The 20946-nt window shown below is 34.9% G+C and overlaps 1 protein-coding gene across 2 annotated transcripts in view; it reads right to left on the reverse strand.

Annotated features, from left to right (window-relative positions):
- Positions 1 to 831: 831 nt before the first annotated feature.
- ESF1 (ESF1 nucleolar pre-rRNA processing protein homolog) overlaps positions 832 to 20946 on the reverse strand; it is a 62802-nt gene continuing 42687 nt past the window's right edge. For both annotated transcript variants that reach the window (XM_042931638.1, XM_042931637.1), the window contains exons 10-14: positions 16455 to 16576; positions 12624 to 12711; positions 4315 to 4397; positions 1968 to 2114; positions 832 to 1247 (exon numbers count right to left, since the gene is read on the reverse strand). In XM_042931638.1, coding sequence (XP_042787572.1) covers positions 954 to 1247; positions 1968 to 2114; positions 4315 to 4397; positions 12624 to 12711; positions 16455 to 16576 — 734 coding nt within the window. In that variant the 3' untranslated portion in view covers positions 832 to 953. The remainder of the gene's footprint in view (positions 1248 to 1967; positions 2115 to 4314; positions 4398 to 12623; positions 12712 to 16454; positions 16577 to 20946) is intronic.

Raw genomic sequence — 20946 nt, forward strand, 5'->3', positions numbered from 1 at the left:
CTTATTTATATAGCACATTTAATTCTCCTCTCTAAATGGTTAATAGTTTATAAAACCTAGGCCAGAGGAGATCCAGGAGTATTAAGGCCCTACAGGTGTGTTTTAACTTAATTTTAAAATGAATTAAGAATCCTTAAACTCTATAGTAACATATCTACCCTTCTAAGCATTCCAAAAATCTGAAGGGCAGACAGAATTTTCTGTTACTACAAATAGAAAAATCATTGCAGAGCTCACAAACATTTCAAATACAATTATGAGCAATGCAAACCTGGAACTGCCTCTTCGTAGAGTTGTCCTCTTAGTCAATTTTTCAGGTATTTTTTCAGAGAGTTTATTTAAGGTGCTATATATAGATATAAAAGTAAAGAAGTCAGTGCTACGCAAAATAATAAAAATATTTTATACTTTTATTTACAAATTAATTTCATAAACAAACTATAATAAACATGAACAAACAATGAAGTTATTGGCTTCTATCCATTATGGCCAGAAAAATAAATTTACATAGATACCTAAATCTGCCTCCTTTTCCAGAGAAATTAACATATTGCATCTACATATTTTCAAATTGTTCCTAACTCTTATTCAGACTTAACAACTGGGCACTGCTCTATTTTTATATAGAATTGTAAATAATCTTTTAAAAAATTAGGACAAGAGTAATTTTCTACTAGTATGACTCAATTTCATAAAATACAAAAATTTTATAAATCTTGTATTTCAGTTTAATTAAATTAATTATGATTAATCTGTGGAAACATACAGAACAAATCTGTCAATCATCCACAATTAAGTCAAACTGTTGTATAGGGGAAGAAATTTTACAACTGTCAGAATAAGATTTTATTCATATTCTTGAAAGAAAGCTTTGTTCCCAATAAATATTCCCTCTATCACTTCAGTACACTTTAGGAGAACACATTCTCAATCCAAAAAGAAACAACAAACAGCTATTTGACTTTTTGTTTTTTTCTTGCTTGAAACTGCTCTGTTTTGTTTTTTACAGATTTAATCAACATTGACAAGGCAGGATCAATGGACCTCTTTTGTGATTCCTTTTGAATTTCACTCTCTTTTTTCTTTATTGCCTGAGTAAGTTCTTGTTCTTTCTGTTCTCTCTGCCGGGCTTTCTCCTCAAGGATTTTTTCCATAGCTTTTGTTTTCTTGAAATTAGGATCTGAAGGATCCAAATTGAACAAGTGGGAAGTATACATTGCCTGAAACCGTGCATCCTTAACATTTACCTGCAAATACAAAAGAAAAACAAATAAATTAATAAATCAGAAGGCCCAAAATGGGGCCAAATTTTGAAGTGAGTTGTTGATTGTATAAAATACAAATGTGAGCATTTTGTATTGATTCATTAGAAAACTGTATCCCACAGACAGTCCAATGGAGTTTTAAGGCCTACTCTTGGAAGTCATTAAGTAGTTGCTGACTGCTGTTTCTAGATTTTTTGTACAGGCTCAATCAAACCCACACATAAGGCCTGTATGACTATTAGGAATATGTACTTATTAGCAAAAAGAGGGAAAAGAGGGAGTGACAGAAACAAGAGATATAGCAATGAAAAAAGTATAGCCTATTGCAGTGGCTATTGCACACAGTGATATGATGTGACATGAACCTGTTATTTTTCAGTCAAGCTTGAGTATGCATATCTTTCCCACCGTGAGCATCACACTGCATGCGATTCTAACATTAAAAGGTATGTATTTTTGGTGCAATAGGGCTACCAAAAGACAAGCCAATACTTCACCTGGTACCCAACTAAATAAACAGTGATTTGATCCACCCTGGGATGAACTGGCTGTTCTGGACTAAAAGATGGTAGCTCTGGCTCTACTACGGGCCCTTCTTAAGACATTTCAGGCTAACTTTGGTTGTGCTCCGTGATCATCTCCAGAGCTGACTTTAAATTCAATACCACCTTTAAGAGGCTAATGACTTTTGTCCCTGGTTACCTCAAAGTCATCCTCTAATAATTCCTTCTTTTTCATCAGCAGTTTTTTCTTCTTTTTGCTTAGATTCTGGTGCTCTACAATCTTATTATAATTGAAGTGTTTCTTGCTCTCTTCCTCCTCGTCCATCATGAGCAGAGCCATTTCAGCCTGTTGAGAGAAAATAAAGATCAAATACACAACAGTGCTTTCTTTCCCCCAAGCAGAAGTATGGGGTACAGATATCCCCTCTAGGAAGAGAACCTGGTCGCTAATGCTCTGGGACATCATTTATCATCTATAAACTGATTGTAGATTACCAAAACTCATAAAGAAACCCAAAGATCTTGGTAGAGCAATAAGGTAAAAGTTTTAGAAGCATCACCAAGAGGAATGAAAGTTTGTATTTAAAAACCAGACATTTCACTTATTATAACTGATTAATAGGCTATAGAAAAGATTCCCTCAATCTCTCAAATAAAAATTCCTCATTTTCACTTTGGTCTTTAAAAAAAATATATTTTTTTTAATGTTTATTTATTTTTGAGAAAGATAGACAGAGTGTGAACAGGGGAGGGGCAGAGAGAGAGGGAGACACAGAATCTGAAGCAGGCTCCAGGCTCTGAGCTGTCAGCACAGAGCCTGACACGGGGCTCAAACTCACTAACTGTGAGATCATGACCTCAGCTGAAGTTGGACACTTAACCAGCTGAGCCACCCAGGAGCCCCATCACTTTGGTCTTTGTAAGTAATGACACTCAATCTAACAAATGTGTAGTATTTTGTGACACAAACTACACTTTCCAAACATGTGCTTTAACAGCAAGGTATTTCTTCTTTCTTTTGCTTTTTTTACCTTTAACTTTTCAATATTGATACATTTCTATAAAGGCAGGATCTTAATATTTGCTTCTGAAATCTAATATGTCTGTTTCCACTGAACAGTGGCATTTTCTACCGACCATGGGATTAAATATGAACTTTGAGGAACTGAGTAAATACTAGAGAAAATGTGTACTAGAGAAAATACAGAGTATGCTGTCAGGCTTTGGTGAATTTTCCTATACTAACACTTAAATGGCTTTAATTTCCTTTCACTTTCATCACTGGCACCTTTAGTTGGCTTTCTTTTTTAAAGCCATTTTCCACAAAAGATTTTCTTTGTGTTCCTTTACTCTATGAACATTACTGTTACGTGCAATAAATGGAGGTTAGAAAATATGCATTATGGTGCAGAGTTTAGGTGACCAGTCAGGCTGACTCCCAGGGAGTGACATGAACATCAGTCATAGGGACACTGTTGACTCCAATTCCTACCTCAACAAAAATACATACTAATCTGTGCCATGGATCTTTGGAGTCACTGAAGCATAAGGGTCACTGCATTTTCAAGAAAAACTTTAATTTTATACATTAAATTTATGTTGTTTACATAATAAGAGAGAAATTAGCACTTGACAACATAAAAGCAGTCTGAATTATAGGACAGATCTGGATTGAATTAAAACTTATGGCAATATTATTTCAAGGTTTTAATAGTAGTATTTTTGGTCTTACAGTAAGAATTTAAAAAAATTTTTATTTTTTTATTAAAAAAATTTTTTTTTAACATTTATTTATTTTTGAGAGACAGTGAGACAGAGCACAAGTGGGGGAGGGACAGAAAGGGAAGGAGACACAGAATCTGAAGCAGGCTCCAGACTTCAAGCAAGCGTTCAGCATAGAGCCCAAAGCAGGGCTTGAACCCACGAACCATGAGATCATGACCTCAGCCGAAGTTGGTCACGTAACTGACCAAGCCACCCAGGAGCCCCCCCAAAATTTTTTTAATGTTTATTTATTTTTGAGAGAGAGAGAGGGAGAGAGCCAGAGAGTGAGTGGGAGAAGGGCAGAGAGACACAGACACAGAATCCAAAGCAGGCTCCAGGCTCTGAGCTGTCAGCACAGAGCCTGATGTGGGGTTCAAACCCGTGAACCACGAGATCATGACATAAGCCAAAGTCGGATGCTTAACCGACTGAGCCACCCAGGTGTCCCACAGTAAGAATTTTTAATAATGAGTTATTTTCCTTTTAATCAAAAAGGACATGCTTTGGGTTTGAGATAAATTTCAACTTTGTACTAGTTGGAAAAATGTTTGGTAAAACTTAAAAACTGCACTGCTAAAATACTTAATTATGTGTTTTATAACTTAATTATAAATACCATTGCTATATAAGTTTTATCTTTTATATTATATTTTTATTTTTTATATTTTATTTTATAAGTTATTTTTTTTTTAGGGACAGTAGAAACTTATATAGACAACTAACTTCATTTAAATTGTACATATCAATTATCCACTAGTCATGTAACAATGATCATGTTTTACCTTTTGTCTTTCTATTTCAGCTTCTTCCACTGGAGATATGCCATCTTTTGTAGATTTCACTGATTTTTTCTTTTCTTTTATACCTGGCACAACAAACCAACACAGAAGGGGGGAAAACTGTAAGACTATTCATAACATTCTGACTATGCTAGGAACAAAAATGCAAGATATCTAGGAATAATCTTATCAATAAACGTATAGAAACTGAAGAAAGTAAAAAAATATTACTAAGTGATGGCTATGGGTGTGAATGAAATAAATACATCTGGATGGGGTGACTGAATATTATAAAGAAGGAATTTCTTCTGAAAGTAATGTATGATTACATCATTAACTAAAAAAGAAAAACCATAAGATCATTTTAATAGGTATAGGATATGCATTTGATAAAATTCAACATCCATTCATGAAATAGAACAGTTATGGCTTAGTATATAATAAAATGCAGCACCATACATCACTGGAAAAAGAAGAGATTATTGAATAACTGGTGCTGGGCAACTTGCTTTATTCTGGGGGAAAAAAATTGAGTTGCAGCATCATCTTACAATGTACAGGAAAATAATGCAGATAGATTAAAGAGTTTAACATTAAGGGGGAAGAAAACAACACCTAAGAGATATCCAGGAGAATAGTTATCTGAGCTTAAATAGAGCTTACATTTTTAGTGTAAGAACAACAGAAAAAATCACACACACACAGAAGTTACTTTAGTATATAAACTCTTAAAACTCTGTATATAAAAAACTCATCTGGAAAATGAAAAATTCATCTTTGCATTAAGAATTTCACAGTAAAAGTTTAACAAAACTCTCATTCTCTGAAGACAAATTTGATCTTCGGTTAACTTTCTAGTGCTATTTTTGGGCAAAACTACTTATGGTAATAATGGCTCCTTATTGGTACCCTGCTTATATTCCTAGGGACTCAGGGACTTCTGGAGACAAGATGTTAGATGAGATGTTCTTGTCCTGAGTAACAGATAGTCATGAACAGCAATTAAAGGCACTTGAGTCTGGAGCAGTTGACCTGGGTTTAAATTCTGGCTGTACCACAGTTTGGTTGAGGCAGTGTGGGTCTGTGTCCTTATCTGTAAAATGGCAATTATAATAATAGCACCTACTTCATAGGGTTACTGTGAGGACTAAATAAATTAGTAAACATGAAGAGGTCAGTTAATACCTAACACACAGTGCTATAAAGTGCTTGTTGTTACTGTTATGATAGTCTGACTACACATACATAAGATGTCCTGGGCTCCTTGGTGATCATGCTGATGCCTGATTTTTTCTTCCTTTTTTGGGTCTTTGGAGTAGGAGGGATACAAAGGGAATGGGTGTCAGGGTGCAAAAGTATGAAACACTAGTGTAATGAATAAGACAGTTCAGAATCTACAAAGACATGTTCTGTTACTCTAGAATGTTATTACACGATGCCAATCTTCTCTGAACTACTGAACACGGTCTTCTTTGGCTAAGCTGTGTTCTGCACTCTCAACGCAGAGAAACCAATGGTCTCTAAGCTTACATAGTACTTACTATTGTGATAGGCAGCAGCACTGTTCTCTTCACTTTATATATATTAACTAATTTAATCCTCACAACAATGCTGAGGTAGATTCTATTATTTGTTATAATCTTCATTCTGTGGATGAGGAAACCAAAGCACAGAGAGCTTAAGTAATTCTCTCAAGTTTAGTAAGTGAAGGAACCATGATTTAAACCTAAGCAGTCCAGCTCAGGCTCTCTAATGTTAATCACTAAGCTATATTCCTTCACTATCAAATATAATTCTCCTTCTAACAACTCTTTCCATTTAAAATGCATTTTGTGGGAATGCAAGCTGGTGCAGCCATTCTGGAAAACAGTATGGAGGTTCCTCAAAAAACTAAAAATACAACTACCCTACGGGCCAGCAATTGCACTACTAGGCATTTATCCAAGGGACACAGGTGTGCTGTTTTGAAGGGACACATGCACCCCCATGTTTATAGCAGCACTATCAACAATAGCCAAAGTATGGAAAGAGCCCAAATGGCCATCGATGGATGAATGGATAAAGAAGATGTGGTATATGCATATACAATGGAGTATTACTCGGCAATCAGAAAGAATGAAATCTTGCCATTTGCAACTACGTGGATGGAACTGGAGGGTATTATGCTAAGTGAAATTAGTCAGAGAAAGACAAAAATCACATGACTTTACTCATATGAGGACTTTAAGAGACAAAACAGATGAACATAAGGGAAGGGAAACAAAAGTAATATAAAAACAGGGAGAGGGACCAAACAGAAGAGACTCATAAATATGGAGAACAAACTGAGAGTTGCTGGAGGGCTTGTGGGAGGGGAGATGGGCTAAATGGGTAAGGGGCACTAAGGAATCTACTCCTGAAATCACTGTTGCACTATATGCTAATTTGGATGTAAATTTTAAAAAATAAAAAATAAAATTAAAAAAAAAATGCATTTTGTGGGGTGCCTGGGTGGCTCTGTTGTTTAGGGGTCCAACTTTGGCTCAGGTCATGATCTCATGGTTCGTGGGTCTGAGCTGCACGTTGCTGCATTGGCCTCGGTGCTGACAGCTTAGAGCCTGCTTTGGACTGTGTCTCCTTCTCTCTCTGCCCCTTCTCCACTCTCACTCTGTCTCTGTCTCTGTCTCAAAAAATGAATTAACATTAAAAAAAATGCATTTTGTTGTGAAAAAGTAAAATTCACAGAATATAACATGGTTGAATAACTGCAGCTAATGAGGGATAATAAGAAAAGCAAAGCCTAAAGTGGAGAGAGGCTTTAGAAACTGCTCCGTGTGTATTAAGTCCCTGCTGTACTTCGGCAGCCATACCCAGCTGAGAGAAAACGCCAGCATAAAGTGTTTAGGTTCACCCCTCAGTGCTACCAAGGCATTTGTCTACACTTCCAGGAAGAAACATTTGTAGACAGCCCTTCTTCCTAAAGTGAAAATCTTTATTGCTCCCATCTCAAATATTCTCCAGGAAATGGAGGTATCTATTTTCAGATTATGACATTTTCCCTATTTTAAAGAATGTGTATCTATATCTATATATATATCATCAGGGTTCTAGTTTCTTAGGGTCTGACTTCCACACCCTAAGTTTACTTCTGCTCCTATGTTCTCAAGGCAAGAGTTCCTTCTGAAGTGAATGGACAAGTGACGTACGCAGAAGATCATCCCGTGGCAGGAAAAAAACAGGCTGTATATGATTAATACATAAAGGAGATAAAGATCTTCATATACAACTGTGGGAAATGATTTCAAAGAACCCACAACTAACTGTTCCAGATTTTATAACAACCTGGTGAAAAGTAATAAAAATAAACTTGAAAGAAAGATTGTAGCAAAGGAGGAAAAAGAATCTCCAAAATGGTAAGGGTTAAAAATGATATCCAATTTTAGCATGATAAAAATTTTTTTGCTCACAAAGAATTTACTCTGCCGGCCTGAACTGTTTAGTCAGAAGATAAATAATGTGTAGAAATCCTTTCTGCACTGTTAACAAGATCATATTAAGAGAGCATATCTTATTTATTTATTTTTTTAAACATTTTTTTTTTTCTCCTTGGAAAGTTTTCAGACCTAAGTTAGATAAGAGTACTAGGGAAATGAAAGTCCCTGTTCTGAAATGTTGTATTTATTTTTTAGTAAATCTTCTGGCAAGTAAAAAACCACATGTCCTGGGACTGCTGCAAAAAGTACATATGGATGATTCTAATACATTGACAGAGATTCAAAATCAGATGTTAATGGCTTAAAAAAATAAATCTAAACAATCCTTACTGGGGCTTACTATCCTTACTATCTCTTTAAGCAACAAATGTAACAGAATACATCTATGGAAAAAGATTTGTTGTAAAAATAATTGACCTGTACAAGGAATATCTGTAAAGGAAATTTCATATTCTATTACTTGTAATGTCTGAGAAGCGTTCTCATAAAAAACTTCCTCCAGAGGGTTTAGCTGAGTACTTCTTAGGAAAACAGTTAAAAGAATTCACTGGAGGGCAAATGCGGTCTCAGTACTGACCAGAAGGGAGTGATAAAGCCCCCTTGCAATTCACTGTTTTTGTAGCAAGTTCCAAGATTAACAGATACAGATTGTTAATCATCCTTTGGACCTGGGCATTCTGGCTTTTCTGGGAAATCCAGCAGTTCCCTATATCCACTTCTTATACACATGGGTCCTCGGCTCTGGCTTTGGTCTTCACAACATACTCGTAGGGTTACAAAATGGGAGCCCATTTAAACTCAAGTTCTACCATTTACCACTGGCCCTTGGGCAATTCAACTATGTTTTTTGAATTTCAATTTACTCATCTATAAAGTGGGCTGAAGTTTGGATTAGAAGACAGAGTACATATAAAAGCATTTTAAAACTGCAAGCCACATATGCAAGCAGTAGGATATAAGCACTCATCATACTGTTTGAATGAATCAAGTATGTATACCATATTATTAGATTTTCAGGATGGTTTATTGTTTATCAAATATCTAGGTTGTCAAGACAAAGGATACATGTTAATAGGGTATATTTACATGTGATGTATTTTATTTCTCTCCTACTTCTTCAAAAACAAAATCTTATTAAAGAGTTTATGCAATTAGACAGCAATAAACAAATTTTTCCAATACAGCTGATACTTGAACAACACAGAAGTTAGGGGCACTGACCCCCCACATGGTTGAAAATCCATTTGTGCCTTTTGACTTCTACAAAACTTAACTACTAATAGCCTACTGTCAACCAGAGACCCTACCAATAACATAAACAGTCGATTAACACATATTTTGCATATTTGTACCTACTACATTTATATTTTTATGATAAAGTTAGAGGAAAGAAAAAATGTTATTAAGAAAATCATAAGAGAAAATACATTTACAGTACTGTACTACATTTATAAAAAAAAATCCACGTATAAGTGGATTCACAGTTCAAATCCATGTTGTTCAGGGTCAACCGTATTTCATTTCTAAGAGAAAAAATTAACTATTAACTAATTCTAGAAGTACATATTTTTGAACCTCTCATCTGATATCAAATTTGTAGTTTAGAAAAAAATTATAGCAAGTTTATAGTGTAGGGGAAAAACAGAAGGAAAAGTGAGAAAAGATTTCTAGTACTCACAACTGGCTCCTAACCCAAGCCAAACATCAGGTCTGGCATTAATCAATGAACTCAATTCCTCCATATTTTGAAGAGTATGTAAGTTTAGCTCTATGGGATTGCCAAGGGCAAAGGTGTTACAAATGTATCCAAGTCCATCTGGCTTAAAATGTCTCTGTCCTGCTCAGCCATGGGGCTTGAACTATACACCCTTCCAAACACTAACGCTTTTCCTATTCCACAGCTGCTCCTTCTCAGTTTCTTCAACTTTCTCCCTACCTTCCAAGTAGTACCTTCTCCAGTATGACAGAGTAATAGTGCCTTGTGTAAGCTTTACCCAACCTAGAGCCCAATCACGCACCCTCCTCTCTTACCAATGCTTTTAACTTCCAGTTCTATGGTTTGAAATACTATTTATATGCTATTGATTCCTAAGTCTGTATCTGCACTGACTTTTCGGCTGATCACCAAGACTTCTTTATAAATGTAACTTAATACATCTCAAAGTGATTATACCCAAAATGGAACTATTGACCTTACTTCCCACCCAAACCTACTGTTTTTACATTCCTTCCTAACTCAGTAAATGGAAGAATATTCTTCTAGAGACTCAAAACAAAAATCTAGTTCTGCTAAATTTCTTCCTTATTCAAGTAAGTCCACAAGTGTATGTCTAAAATATATCTAGAATTCCATTTACTTTTCTCCTTCCAATTCCATTACTGGCATGCTACCTAAACCAGTATCACCTCTTGAAAAGCCTGGTCTCTCAGCTCTCACTGATGCCTTTTCTTCAATCTGTTCTCTTCACAGGAACCAACATATACACCAGATCTTGTCATGTTCTTGCTTAAAGACCTTTCAGTGGCTTCCTGCTGTTAGGAGAGTAAAATCAAAATGTGTTGCCATGACACAAGGCCATGCAGGGTTGATCCTGTGTCCCAGCCTGGCCTCCTATCAAACTCCTCTGACCATTTTCCAGTCACATTGGGTCTTTCAATTTCTCCAACACAAGTTCTTTCTCACCTCACAGCCTGTATACCTACTTTTCCCTTGTTTGCAATGTTCTTTATGCCTGACTCCTTCTTATTCTACAGGTCTTATTCAAATGTCACCACCTTGGAAAAGCCTTTTTTTTTTTTTTTTTTTTGGCCCCCCTCTCTGTCTAAAGTAAGCTACTCTTCCTTCCTCCCAGTTTTATCCTCTATATTACGCTATTTTCTTTAAAGTTTGTTTATTTGGGGTGGGCGGGGGGGGGGGAGAGAGAGAGAGAAAGAAAACAGGGAAGGGGCAGAGAGAGAGGGAGAGAGAATCCCAAGCAGGTTCAATGCTGTAAGTGCAGAGCCCCATGTGGGGCTCAAACCCACAACTGTGAGATCATGACCTGAGCCAAAATCAAGAGTCAGACACTTAACTGATGGAGCCACCCAGGCACTCTTACCCTATTTTCTTTAAAACACTGATCATATTCTTACAATACTCTTATCTGTTTACCTGTTTAGCATGACTTCCTTAATACCACAGACTTCTCAAGAAACATAACCATGCTTGTATTATTACTGTTATATCTCTAGCCTAGCAGAGTGTCCAGCACCGAGGCGGCAATATTTATTGACAGTATGAATAAACAAACATGGCAAGATACATTTTTTTGTCCTAAAATTTATGTAAAAAAAAAAAAAATTCTCAGCCTTTCTGTTTTTCTTTTCCCTTTAAAGAAACAACTTAAGCCCAGATACAAATAATTACTCTTAGGATTTATTCTGAAATCAAAAGTATATTGAAAGCAAACAAATTTTATCTACACTTTTCCTTGGAACTTCTGCTACTACCTTTAGTGAGAGCTTATTCACAATTTACATGTGCTGATTCCAAGACACAAGCCACCCCAAGCCATCAAACAATTTAACTTACTCTTTAAATCCTGCCCTGAGTTCTACAATCTGACCAGACTGTACATGCCAAATGAAGCACTTTGGAATGAGAACAAGGAAACTATAATGCTTTGCATTTCTCCATTATAAACTTGGTTTTCTGAAAGCAGAGGATAAGGCTAAAATCCATCATCTTCTAGAAATGACCGCTCAGGTATGATAAAAAGCAGAATATGCTAAGTTTCCATTTCCCTTTCCAATTCCTAAGAATCTGACATCCTATAATAGACTTTATTCATCTTGATCTCCTTTTTCATAAAAAAAAAAAAAAAAAAAAAAAAAAAGCAAGTGCTAAAAGGCTATAACAACCAGGAAATAATTTTGAGCAATTTTGACTTTCCTGTTGAGAACTATTCTGGCCCACTAGTCACCAGGGACAAGAAGCAGGGAAACTTCATAAAATCCTTCTCTTTACAATGCCAGCTTGGAGTTGCTCCAGGAGTAAGCCTTTTGGAGTTCATGTGTGTGGTATTCTGATCAGGAAAAAGGCAAAATGCATGAGAACAAATGGAAAATGCTTATAGTAGTCTCTGTACTGACTTGTGTATGTATGGGCTGAACCTTACCACACACATTTACACATAACCAAAAGGTAAGAATGAAAGCATTAGGGAAAGAATGAGCAGTGCATATACAATGGAAACAAAGCTCCTTGGATACAGGAAATCAAATACCAGATAGTTCTGGGATCCAAGGTAAAAGGGGAGGAAGCTGGCTTTCATCTACAATGATGAAGCAGGATAAATGTAAAAATGGATAAATGAAACATAGATGTTTTTGTATATTTGAGCAGAAAAGCTTTCATTCTACAACACCATGTAAAAATTCTAAGAAATTTATACACACATCCACATAAACAAATTTATTTCACACTTTCACTTTTTCACAGTCTTTGTAAAGACCTAGAGATATGTCATAGAAAAGCAGTGTAAGCACACAAGAAGATCACTTCCTTTCCCCTCATCTTTTTATAGTCAATCTGTCTATAAGGATATTTCCAAAAAAGGGATCCCTAGTAAACCATTAAATCAATCACATCACCAAAGCCTCCTATAATGAAATTATTTGTATGCTGACCCTTTGTAACTAGATAGATGTTTATACCCCAAAGGACAGACCTTGCTTATAAGCCACTAAAAGAGGTACACAAATTCTAGGAATTTTAAGAGAATGAGTAGTTTACACTGTTTCCACCCATGTCACCTTTCTTTAAATTCCAATTAAAAACTCAAATATGGGCTGGCTTACCTATTTTTGTAATTTCTTCGGCAAAGTATGGGTCATTCAGATCAACATCAGAGGGAAGTTCATCTTCACTGGCCTCTTCAGCAAGAGCCTTAAGGTGAATATAAAAATACATACAGTTTATTACAAAGACCATGAAGAAAAATCCTATCATTTCTTTTTCTTTTTTTATGTAAGTACCCTATTTTTTTTATTTAATTTAAATTCAAGTTAGTTAACCTATAGTGTAGTACTGGTTTCAAGAGTAAAATTTAGTAATTAATCACTTACATATAACACCCAGTGTTCATCCAAAAAAGTGCCCTCCTTAATGCCCATCAACCCAGTTAGCCTATCCCCCCACAGCAACCCCCACTTTGTTCTCTGTATTTAAGTTTTTTATGGTTTGCCTCCCTCTCTGTTTTTATCTTGTCTTTCCCTTCCCCTATGTTCATCTGCTGTGTTTCTTAAATTCTCATGAGTGAAATCATATATTTGTCTTCTGACTTATTTCACTTAGCATAATACACTCTAATTCTATCCATGTTGTTGCAAATGGCAAGATTTCATTCTTTTTGATCACTAATATTCCACTTTGTGTATATACATATATCCATAAATATATATATCACATCTCATTTTTATTTTTTTTAAATTTTATTTTTTTAATGTTTATTTTTGAGAGAGACAGAGTGTGAGTGGGGGAGGAGTGGAGAGAGAGAGAGGGAGACACAGAATCAGAAGCAGGTTCCAGGCTCTGAGCTGTCAGCACAGAGCCCAACACGGGGCTCGAACCCACAAACTGCAAGACCATGACCCGAGCTGAAGTTGAACGCCCACCGACTGAGCCACCCAGGCACCCCAACATCTTATTTCTTTTAAATCAAACAGTTCAATCTAGAATGAAACCAGTTTTTAAAATTAATTTGTAAAATAACTCCTATCTGATCATTCTTTTGTTTCTTCAACAAATATTTATGGATAAAAATAAATATTTATGGAATATTTAATAAATGCATAAAGCTATGTAGGGTTGTTGGGAAAAGTGAAAGTTATCAGATACATGGTTTCTGTCTTTAAAAAAATTATAATCTGGCACCTGGGTGGCTCAGTTGATTAAGTGTCCAACTCTTGATTTTGGCTCAGGTCATGATCTCATGGTTTGTGAGTTCAAGCCCTGTGTTCAGCTCTGTGCTGACAGTGAAGAGCCTGCTTGGGATTGTCTCTCTTTCTGTCCCTCCCTGACTCACACTCTCAAAAATAAATACATTTAAAAAAATTAAAATGAATAAAAATTTTACAATCTATAAAAAAAAAGCTAGACACGTAAACAGACACATATATTAGTAATAGCAGTTCAAGATAGGAAGTGCTAGAAGAAGCAAAAATGAAATGATACAGACATTCAAAAGAGAAGAACACTTTTATGTGGGTGATCAGTGAAAAGATGTGGCCTTATCTCTCACAAAATTGAGAAATGGCAGTGACTATCAACAGCTTGAAGTTATACATTGTGGATTATCATGTAAATAATTATTTATAACAATTTATTTGCTGGTTAAAGAAAGTGATTTTTTTTAATTTATTTTTTTTAATGTTTATTTATTTTTGAGAGAGACAGAGACAGAATGCGAGTGAGTTAGGGGCAGAGAGAGAGGGAGACATAGAATCCGAAGCAGGCTCCAGGCTCTGAGCTGTCGGCACAGAGCCTGACGCAGGGCTCGAACTCACGAGCTGTGAGATCACGACCTGAGCCGAAGTCGGATGCTCAACCGACTGAACCACCCAGGTGCCCCAAGAAAGTGATTTTTTTTATTATGAAAATTAAAACATATGCAAAAGCAGTAAGGACAGCTTAATGAAGCCCCTGTTTTCATCACCCAATTTTAACAATTATTTTGTTTTATCTATAATCCACCCTTGAAAACTCTTTGGCTATTTTTAAGCAAATGTGTTGGTTAATATTTTTCCTAATCAAATTTGAACAGTCTACTAAATTAGAATACTTAAATAAAAAATCAAACCTATATAATAAATAGGACATGTGAACTGAGGTCGGACAAACCAGATTGAGGTTATTTCCAAGAATCTACAAAGTGAGTCATTTTAACAAAAATATTCAGAATACATACTGTTAAACATTATCTTCCATGCTGAAGAAGACCCACCAAGCCCTAAAAAGTATTCATTTTGATATTAATATCCTTTTAAGAACAAGAGCTTCTATGAATTTTGTTTACCAAACTCTTAAAGTAGATTCAGTAGTAATAAATTTTTCTAACAAAGATTATAGAATAACTACCTATCTACTCACATCACTGATTTTAGATCTAAACTTTAGCTGCATCAATTATTGCATATAAACATGTATTCATTTCTTCAGTAATAATTTTTCAACGTCAAAATGGAAGCCACAGTGAGGAAAAGGGGCAAAATATTTTTAATATGAAGGAAATTCTTGAAACTCCTCTGTATACGAGAACCTGTGGGTGGAAGGGATCTGCTGGAATCCAGCAGTGATCCAGTACAGAGCACTGAGCCTAGAACAAACTGGCACTCAACAAACATATTTTTAGTGGTAGTAATGAGTCCAGGCTTAGCCCAATGAAGGGAAAGAGTAAAAGCACAAGATAAGCTCAAAGTGCCCAGCAAATGAAAATAAAAGAGAATAGCTACTAAAGGTCTCAGAAACAAGAGACTACTTTATTGACCCAAAAAGACCCAGTTGTAAGTTTTACAGTACACAGATGGCTTAATAACTTGTGAAATTATTCTATTTAGAAGATATTTTACTTCCTGCTTAGTTTTAAAAGAAGTTCTAAGGAAGAGGGGGGACAGGGCTTTTACCCTTTATCCTCATTGTATTATCTATTTCCAGGAACACTGACTAAATAGAGGAGTATTAAAAGTCCCTCCAGTGCATCATTCAATTTTGCAGGGTTCCATCTTCACAAGCACTGAAAGTCACATCTGCATCAAAAGCACAAGCTTATGTAGTATATTTAGAGAATACGGTATAGTGGAAAGGACACTGGAGTGAGAGATCTGGATTCTGGTCTCAGCTTGGCCATTAATAAGCTGTGTATCTGGAGATGAATCACTTAATTTCCAACAACTATAAAGCATCAAGATTGGACTAGAACTAATCGTTTAAGATTACTAAAGTTGCAAAATTCTGTGATTACTGATATTATCTTAAGGCAATAACTGTACTGCTAGAATGCTACATTTCAATGACAAGATAGAGCATTTTTAGCAGCAAAAACCATTAAGTGGTCTCTGCTGTTACTAAGGACTCTGTGGAAAAGATATTATCCCCCCATAATGGGAGTCAAATCAGATTTTTCAAGACAACATATTAGCACAGAGGAAATAGCCTTAATTAAAGGGATTTAATGACAAGATGTTAAAAGATTCATATGATTAATACTGAAAAATGAAAAATTCAGGTTGAGAAACACAAATGTAGAAAAAAAATTCATGCATGTTAAAAATTTCTATGTGTATATATCCTCAAGTAGAAGAATCTGTATGCATATTTCTTTCTTAAAAATAGAAACAGAACCAAACTGTTTTATATCTAGGTATCAATTAAGCTGTTTATTTTATTTAGGTAGCATGTAAATGTAAAATACTAGAGCACAGTAGTTAAAATGGCTCTGGGCTTTTATTAGGATTTGTACCTCATTATGTAGCTTTGTAGAAAACACTTAAGCTATTGGGTTTTCCCTTTCCTCTTTCTTAAAATTGTGATAACATGGCCTACTCTAGTGAGTGGTTAGCTATCTATCTTCTGATATCTTCTGATACATGATTGTTGTTCAATAAATATTTACCCAAAATTATCATTGATACCTTTTGTTTCTTTTTCAGTCTTTTCTTCTCTTTCTTTTTCTCTAAAAATTGTTCCCAAGGGGTCAGTTTATCTTTTCCTTCCAGTTTGTTTCTCACCATCTCTTCTGCACTTTCTTTCAGACCTAAGAAAAAACACAAATAGAGTTCAGTTTAAAATGTTATTATCTTATTTTAAATTCTATGCTGTCCCTTTTCATACATTAGCTGGATATAGTTCTATATTCTACAAAAAGAAGCTTCCCTCGTCCTTAGGTAAAATAAAAGTATTTAAAAAAAAATAAAATAAAAAAATAAAATGTTATTATCTTCAGTTGAAAATATAATTTACCAAAAAGATCACTTACAGATATTTAATAGAGTAACAAAATAAAATACAATACTGAATTATGTAACTCCAAAATCAGAGTAATATAGGATCAAATCATATCAATGCTATTTCCTAATAACAAACAATAATAAACTTAATCAAACCAAAATAAATAAGTAAGCAAACCCAGCAAGTTGATATGCAGTCAAACCACTAAAGAAAAATCCTTTGTTTAGGTTTAAATTTTATTTCTCTATACTTAAATGCTTTGAGACTCTAAGAAAAATCCTGGAACAAAATCTTCTCAGGATACAACTAATCATTCACTTTTAATAGCAAATGGTAAGTGGTCTTTAACATAATTATATCTAATTGCTCTGTTGCCCAAATAAAAAGACTGCATTCCCTGGTAACTATAGGTGACTATCAAAAATTGATTAGTAAGGCAATCCTTGTTGAAATAGGCCAGGAGGAAAGAGTTCTCATAATCTCTCAACTACTCTGTGAAATACATCCTTAAGATCAAAAGGACCACCAAGTTCTGATTCCACTTTGTATGGTTTACCTCTTTCAATGCTGTCATTTGCTCTTGTACTTCATCTCTAAATACTTCATCTCTATTTCTTATATTCTGCAGTACCTAACTTGTGTTTCTACGAGGCTTATGTAATATCTGGACAGGAGTGAAAGTGGGGAAGAAAAAGCCCTGAGGCTGACCTACCATCCATGAAGACCCTCACTACTGCCAAAGTAAAGAAAATGTGATTACTGGTGTTGTCACCTTTGATAATAAAGATGTTTGTTTTACTTTACAGTATTTTCTGGACATCATGGTTCAATTTGGGGAGGAGGCAGCTTCAATATTTAGATGACACAATATTCATTTCAGAAAAATATTAGTGGAATGATTCAAAATGCTTTTTAAGAGAGTCACGGTCAATCCAGATCATCTTCCCAGATATTTTTTAAATTCTAAGGTGAAAACAATCCTAAGGATATAACAATTCTTTTTTTTTTTTTTTCCTGGTAAGTATACTGAGACTAAGAACATTCAGCAACTTGCCTAAGAACGTACAGCTAGGAAGCTACATGACTGTAATTGCTTGGCTATCCTCTATACCATGGCCAGATACATCTAAAATGCTGGTCTGACCCAGAGAAAAGAAATGTATATAGTGGATGAATAAAATCAAAAGCTTTGGGTCTCAGTTTCTTTATCTGCAAAGAGCAGTTGGTCTAGATCAGAAGCATGCAACCCTCCCACCCACATACACCTTTTTTCCCCCCCCTCAAAGAAAATATCTGGTAGAAGTTCAAATACATAACAACTAAAAGTAGTGTTTTGGGTCTTGTGCCTCAAAGAACAGCCTGAAACAGCTGGAATAGATGATCTCTAAGGTCCCTTCCTTGGCTTTTAAGCCAAGACTTAATCTCCAAATTTCTATGACTTAGAAAAGTATTAAATTATATGCATACTCAAGGTTATGTAGATTTGTTTTTATGAGATACTGCTGGTAAGATCTCTGATTTATTGCATGCCAAATCAGAACCACAACTCTCAATTCAAAGATGTTTCTTATGAGAAAAATACAATTCACTTTACTTAACCATTTGTAAGAGATATGTGTACTGTACAAAATGATGTCCAGATCTCTGACTGAATCAACAGATACACAGCACTAAGGAAATGTAAATTGGGACCCTCATTTGGGAGAAAGCAACAAATCCTGACAAAAGACGTTGATTTCAAATAATAAAATAGTAGGTTTGTATATTATGCCTGTGGGTTAACATGCAATCAGTCTAGTCTAATTCTACATGCACAGTATTGTATTATTAAATAAGATGTTTAAATAATCTTTAAGGTATTATAGTATAATTTCTTCAAACACTAAGAAAGATTTTATTATTCCAAAATATTAAATTAATATATTTAGAGACTTTTTTTTCACCAAAAAGTATTGTTTAATTTTGATCCCTGAAGCTTAACGTGATGCTTAGAATGATGCTGAGGAAAGCTCCGTACCATTGTCTCTTTTAAGTAACTAGGACATTGTTTTGATGTGTCTCAATCACTATGAACTTCTACTACACATGTAGGGTCTTAACATTCTTTGGAACATGGGTACCTTGAGAATTTGATAAGATATAGAATCTCTCTCTGAAACACTGTACTGGAAACACTTGCATACAGCATTCAGGGGCTTATGGATACTCAAAGGTCATTTCTATATAAGGATCTAAGGGTCTCAGGCAAAGAACATTTACAGGTGCAGTGGAGGTCTACAGGAAAACAGGAGGCCAGCTCCCATAACTTCAAAACTTATTAGCACTGTGACATTTGTAGGTTCTATAGCAGGATTCCTCACTTCAGCACTACTGTCATGTTGGACCAGATAATTCTTTGTTGTGAGGAACTATCCTGTAGTTGTAAGGATGTTTATCAATATCTCTGCATTATCCATTAGATGCCAATAGCCTCAGTCATGAAAATAAAAATGTCTCCAGATATTGCCAAATGTCTTCTTGGGAGCAAAATTACCTCTAGTTGAGAACCACTGTTCTAAACAATGATTAGAAGTCATTTCTGAAAAGAAGGGCTATTTCATTACTTGTATCAGAGAAGTTATATATTATTTTATTTGGTACTTGATTATATAACATCTATTTTACTTTAGAGTTTTCTTCCAACTAAACCAAAGGCAGCTAAAGTCACCTTCTTTTGTATTCCATAATATTTAACATAGTGCCAGACACATAGTAAGTACTTAATAAACACTTAATTGATCTGTCTTGAAGGAGGAATTCTTATTTCAAGCCAACTGTTTGATCTTGTAAGTTTGGAACATATTCTCTCCAACAGAAAATGAATCAAAACTTTAGGATATAAATAAATAGCCTTTATCCCAAAGTGGTCTGGGTATGTGTGTTTAAGGACCTATAGCTGTAGAAAATTCATGAAATACTATTCTCAGAAAATATTTTAAACTTTTTTTCTGATATTTAGTTGGTTTATAACAACAAAGAAATAGTTATCTTCAGTTCAATACAGTCTGTAATTTTTTTGCCTGGCTCTCACTTAATACACCAAATGTGTATTAAGTAGAATGACAAACACATTGCAGTGAATGAACACAACACCATGATAACTTAAAAATGCTTTGTTCTCATTGTCATCATGAGGTCATTTATATCTCTTGCCACAGATCACAGTTGTTTATGCTCTGGTTCTTAAAAATATGTCCATCTCAGAAGCCTCTTGGCATATGCACAAGAACATTCTTCAGACAGTTTTAGCCTCATTTGAGAGAAGCCACTATGTGACTAAAAAACAACTTCATTATAACTGTTTTTAGTTTTGCACAAATTTGTTTTTAAAAAGTTTAAGTGTATAGCCAAGGACTGCTGAATTAGTTAAAAATAACTCAATAATCCTACAAATAAGAGGTAAAAAACTCTTTCAAAGCCAGCCACAAACAGATGATTCAATTATGACAATAATTTAAGTACAATCCATTCAAAATTATTTTGGTAGTTTGCATATATACAAAAATACTTTCAAATATGTTTTTAAAATCCACTAAAACAAGACTATATATTTCTCCTGACCTTACTCATTTGAAATATTTGAAAAGTCTTCAAGGGGCAGGACATGAATAACAACTCAAGTAGGTAGTATAGTTGGTTTTGTTTATAAAAACAAAATGCATATTTTAAGATTTCTGATATAGGCTGAAACTGGCACTTTTTATTTAAGTGAGGACTTAGGATCCATTGAGAATACTTATGAACATTTAATGACTCAATCTTTATTCATGGTTGTAATTCCAAAAGCAGTTTTTAAAATGTAACTAACTACCACCACCACCACCACCACCACCATCAGAGAGAACTCCCAACTTGGAATTCATTCTGTGTATAAGGGTTTTAGAGGAAAACCACCAGCCATCTCCTGAAGAACACTGAAATCAAAGGTATCTGTTCAAATGGGCCAGTTATCCTCAATGGGGTAGGCAGAGGGAAGAACACATTTACTTATATAATAGAAGTCACAGGAATACTTGGTCCATGTGAGTAATGAGGATCTTCCCGGTGGTATTTTTTTCTCCACAATAATCAAGTGATTATGTACTTAGGTATCCTTAAAGCATACTGGATAAGTCAAACTATCAACCTTTGAAATAA

The sequence above is a fragment of the Panthera leo genome, chromosome A3, assembly GCF_018350215.1.
Source record: "Panthera leo isolate Ple1 chromosome A3, P.leo_Ple1_pat1.1, whole genome shotgun sequence".
Classification (NCBI taxonomy): domain Eukaryota; kingdom Metazoa; phylum Chordata; class Mammalia; order Carnivora; family Felidae; genus Panthera; species Panthera leo.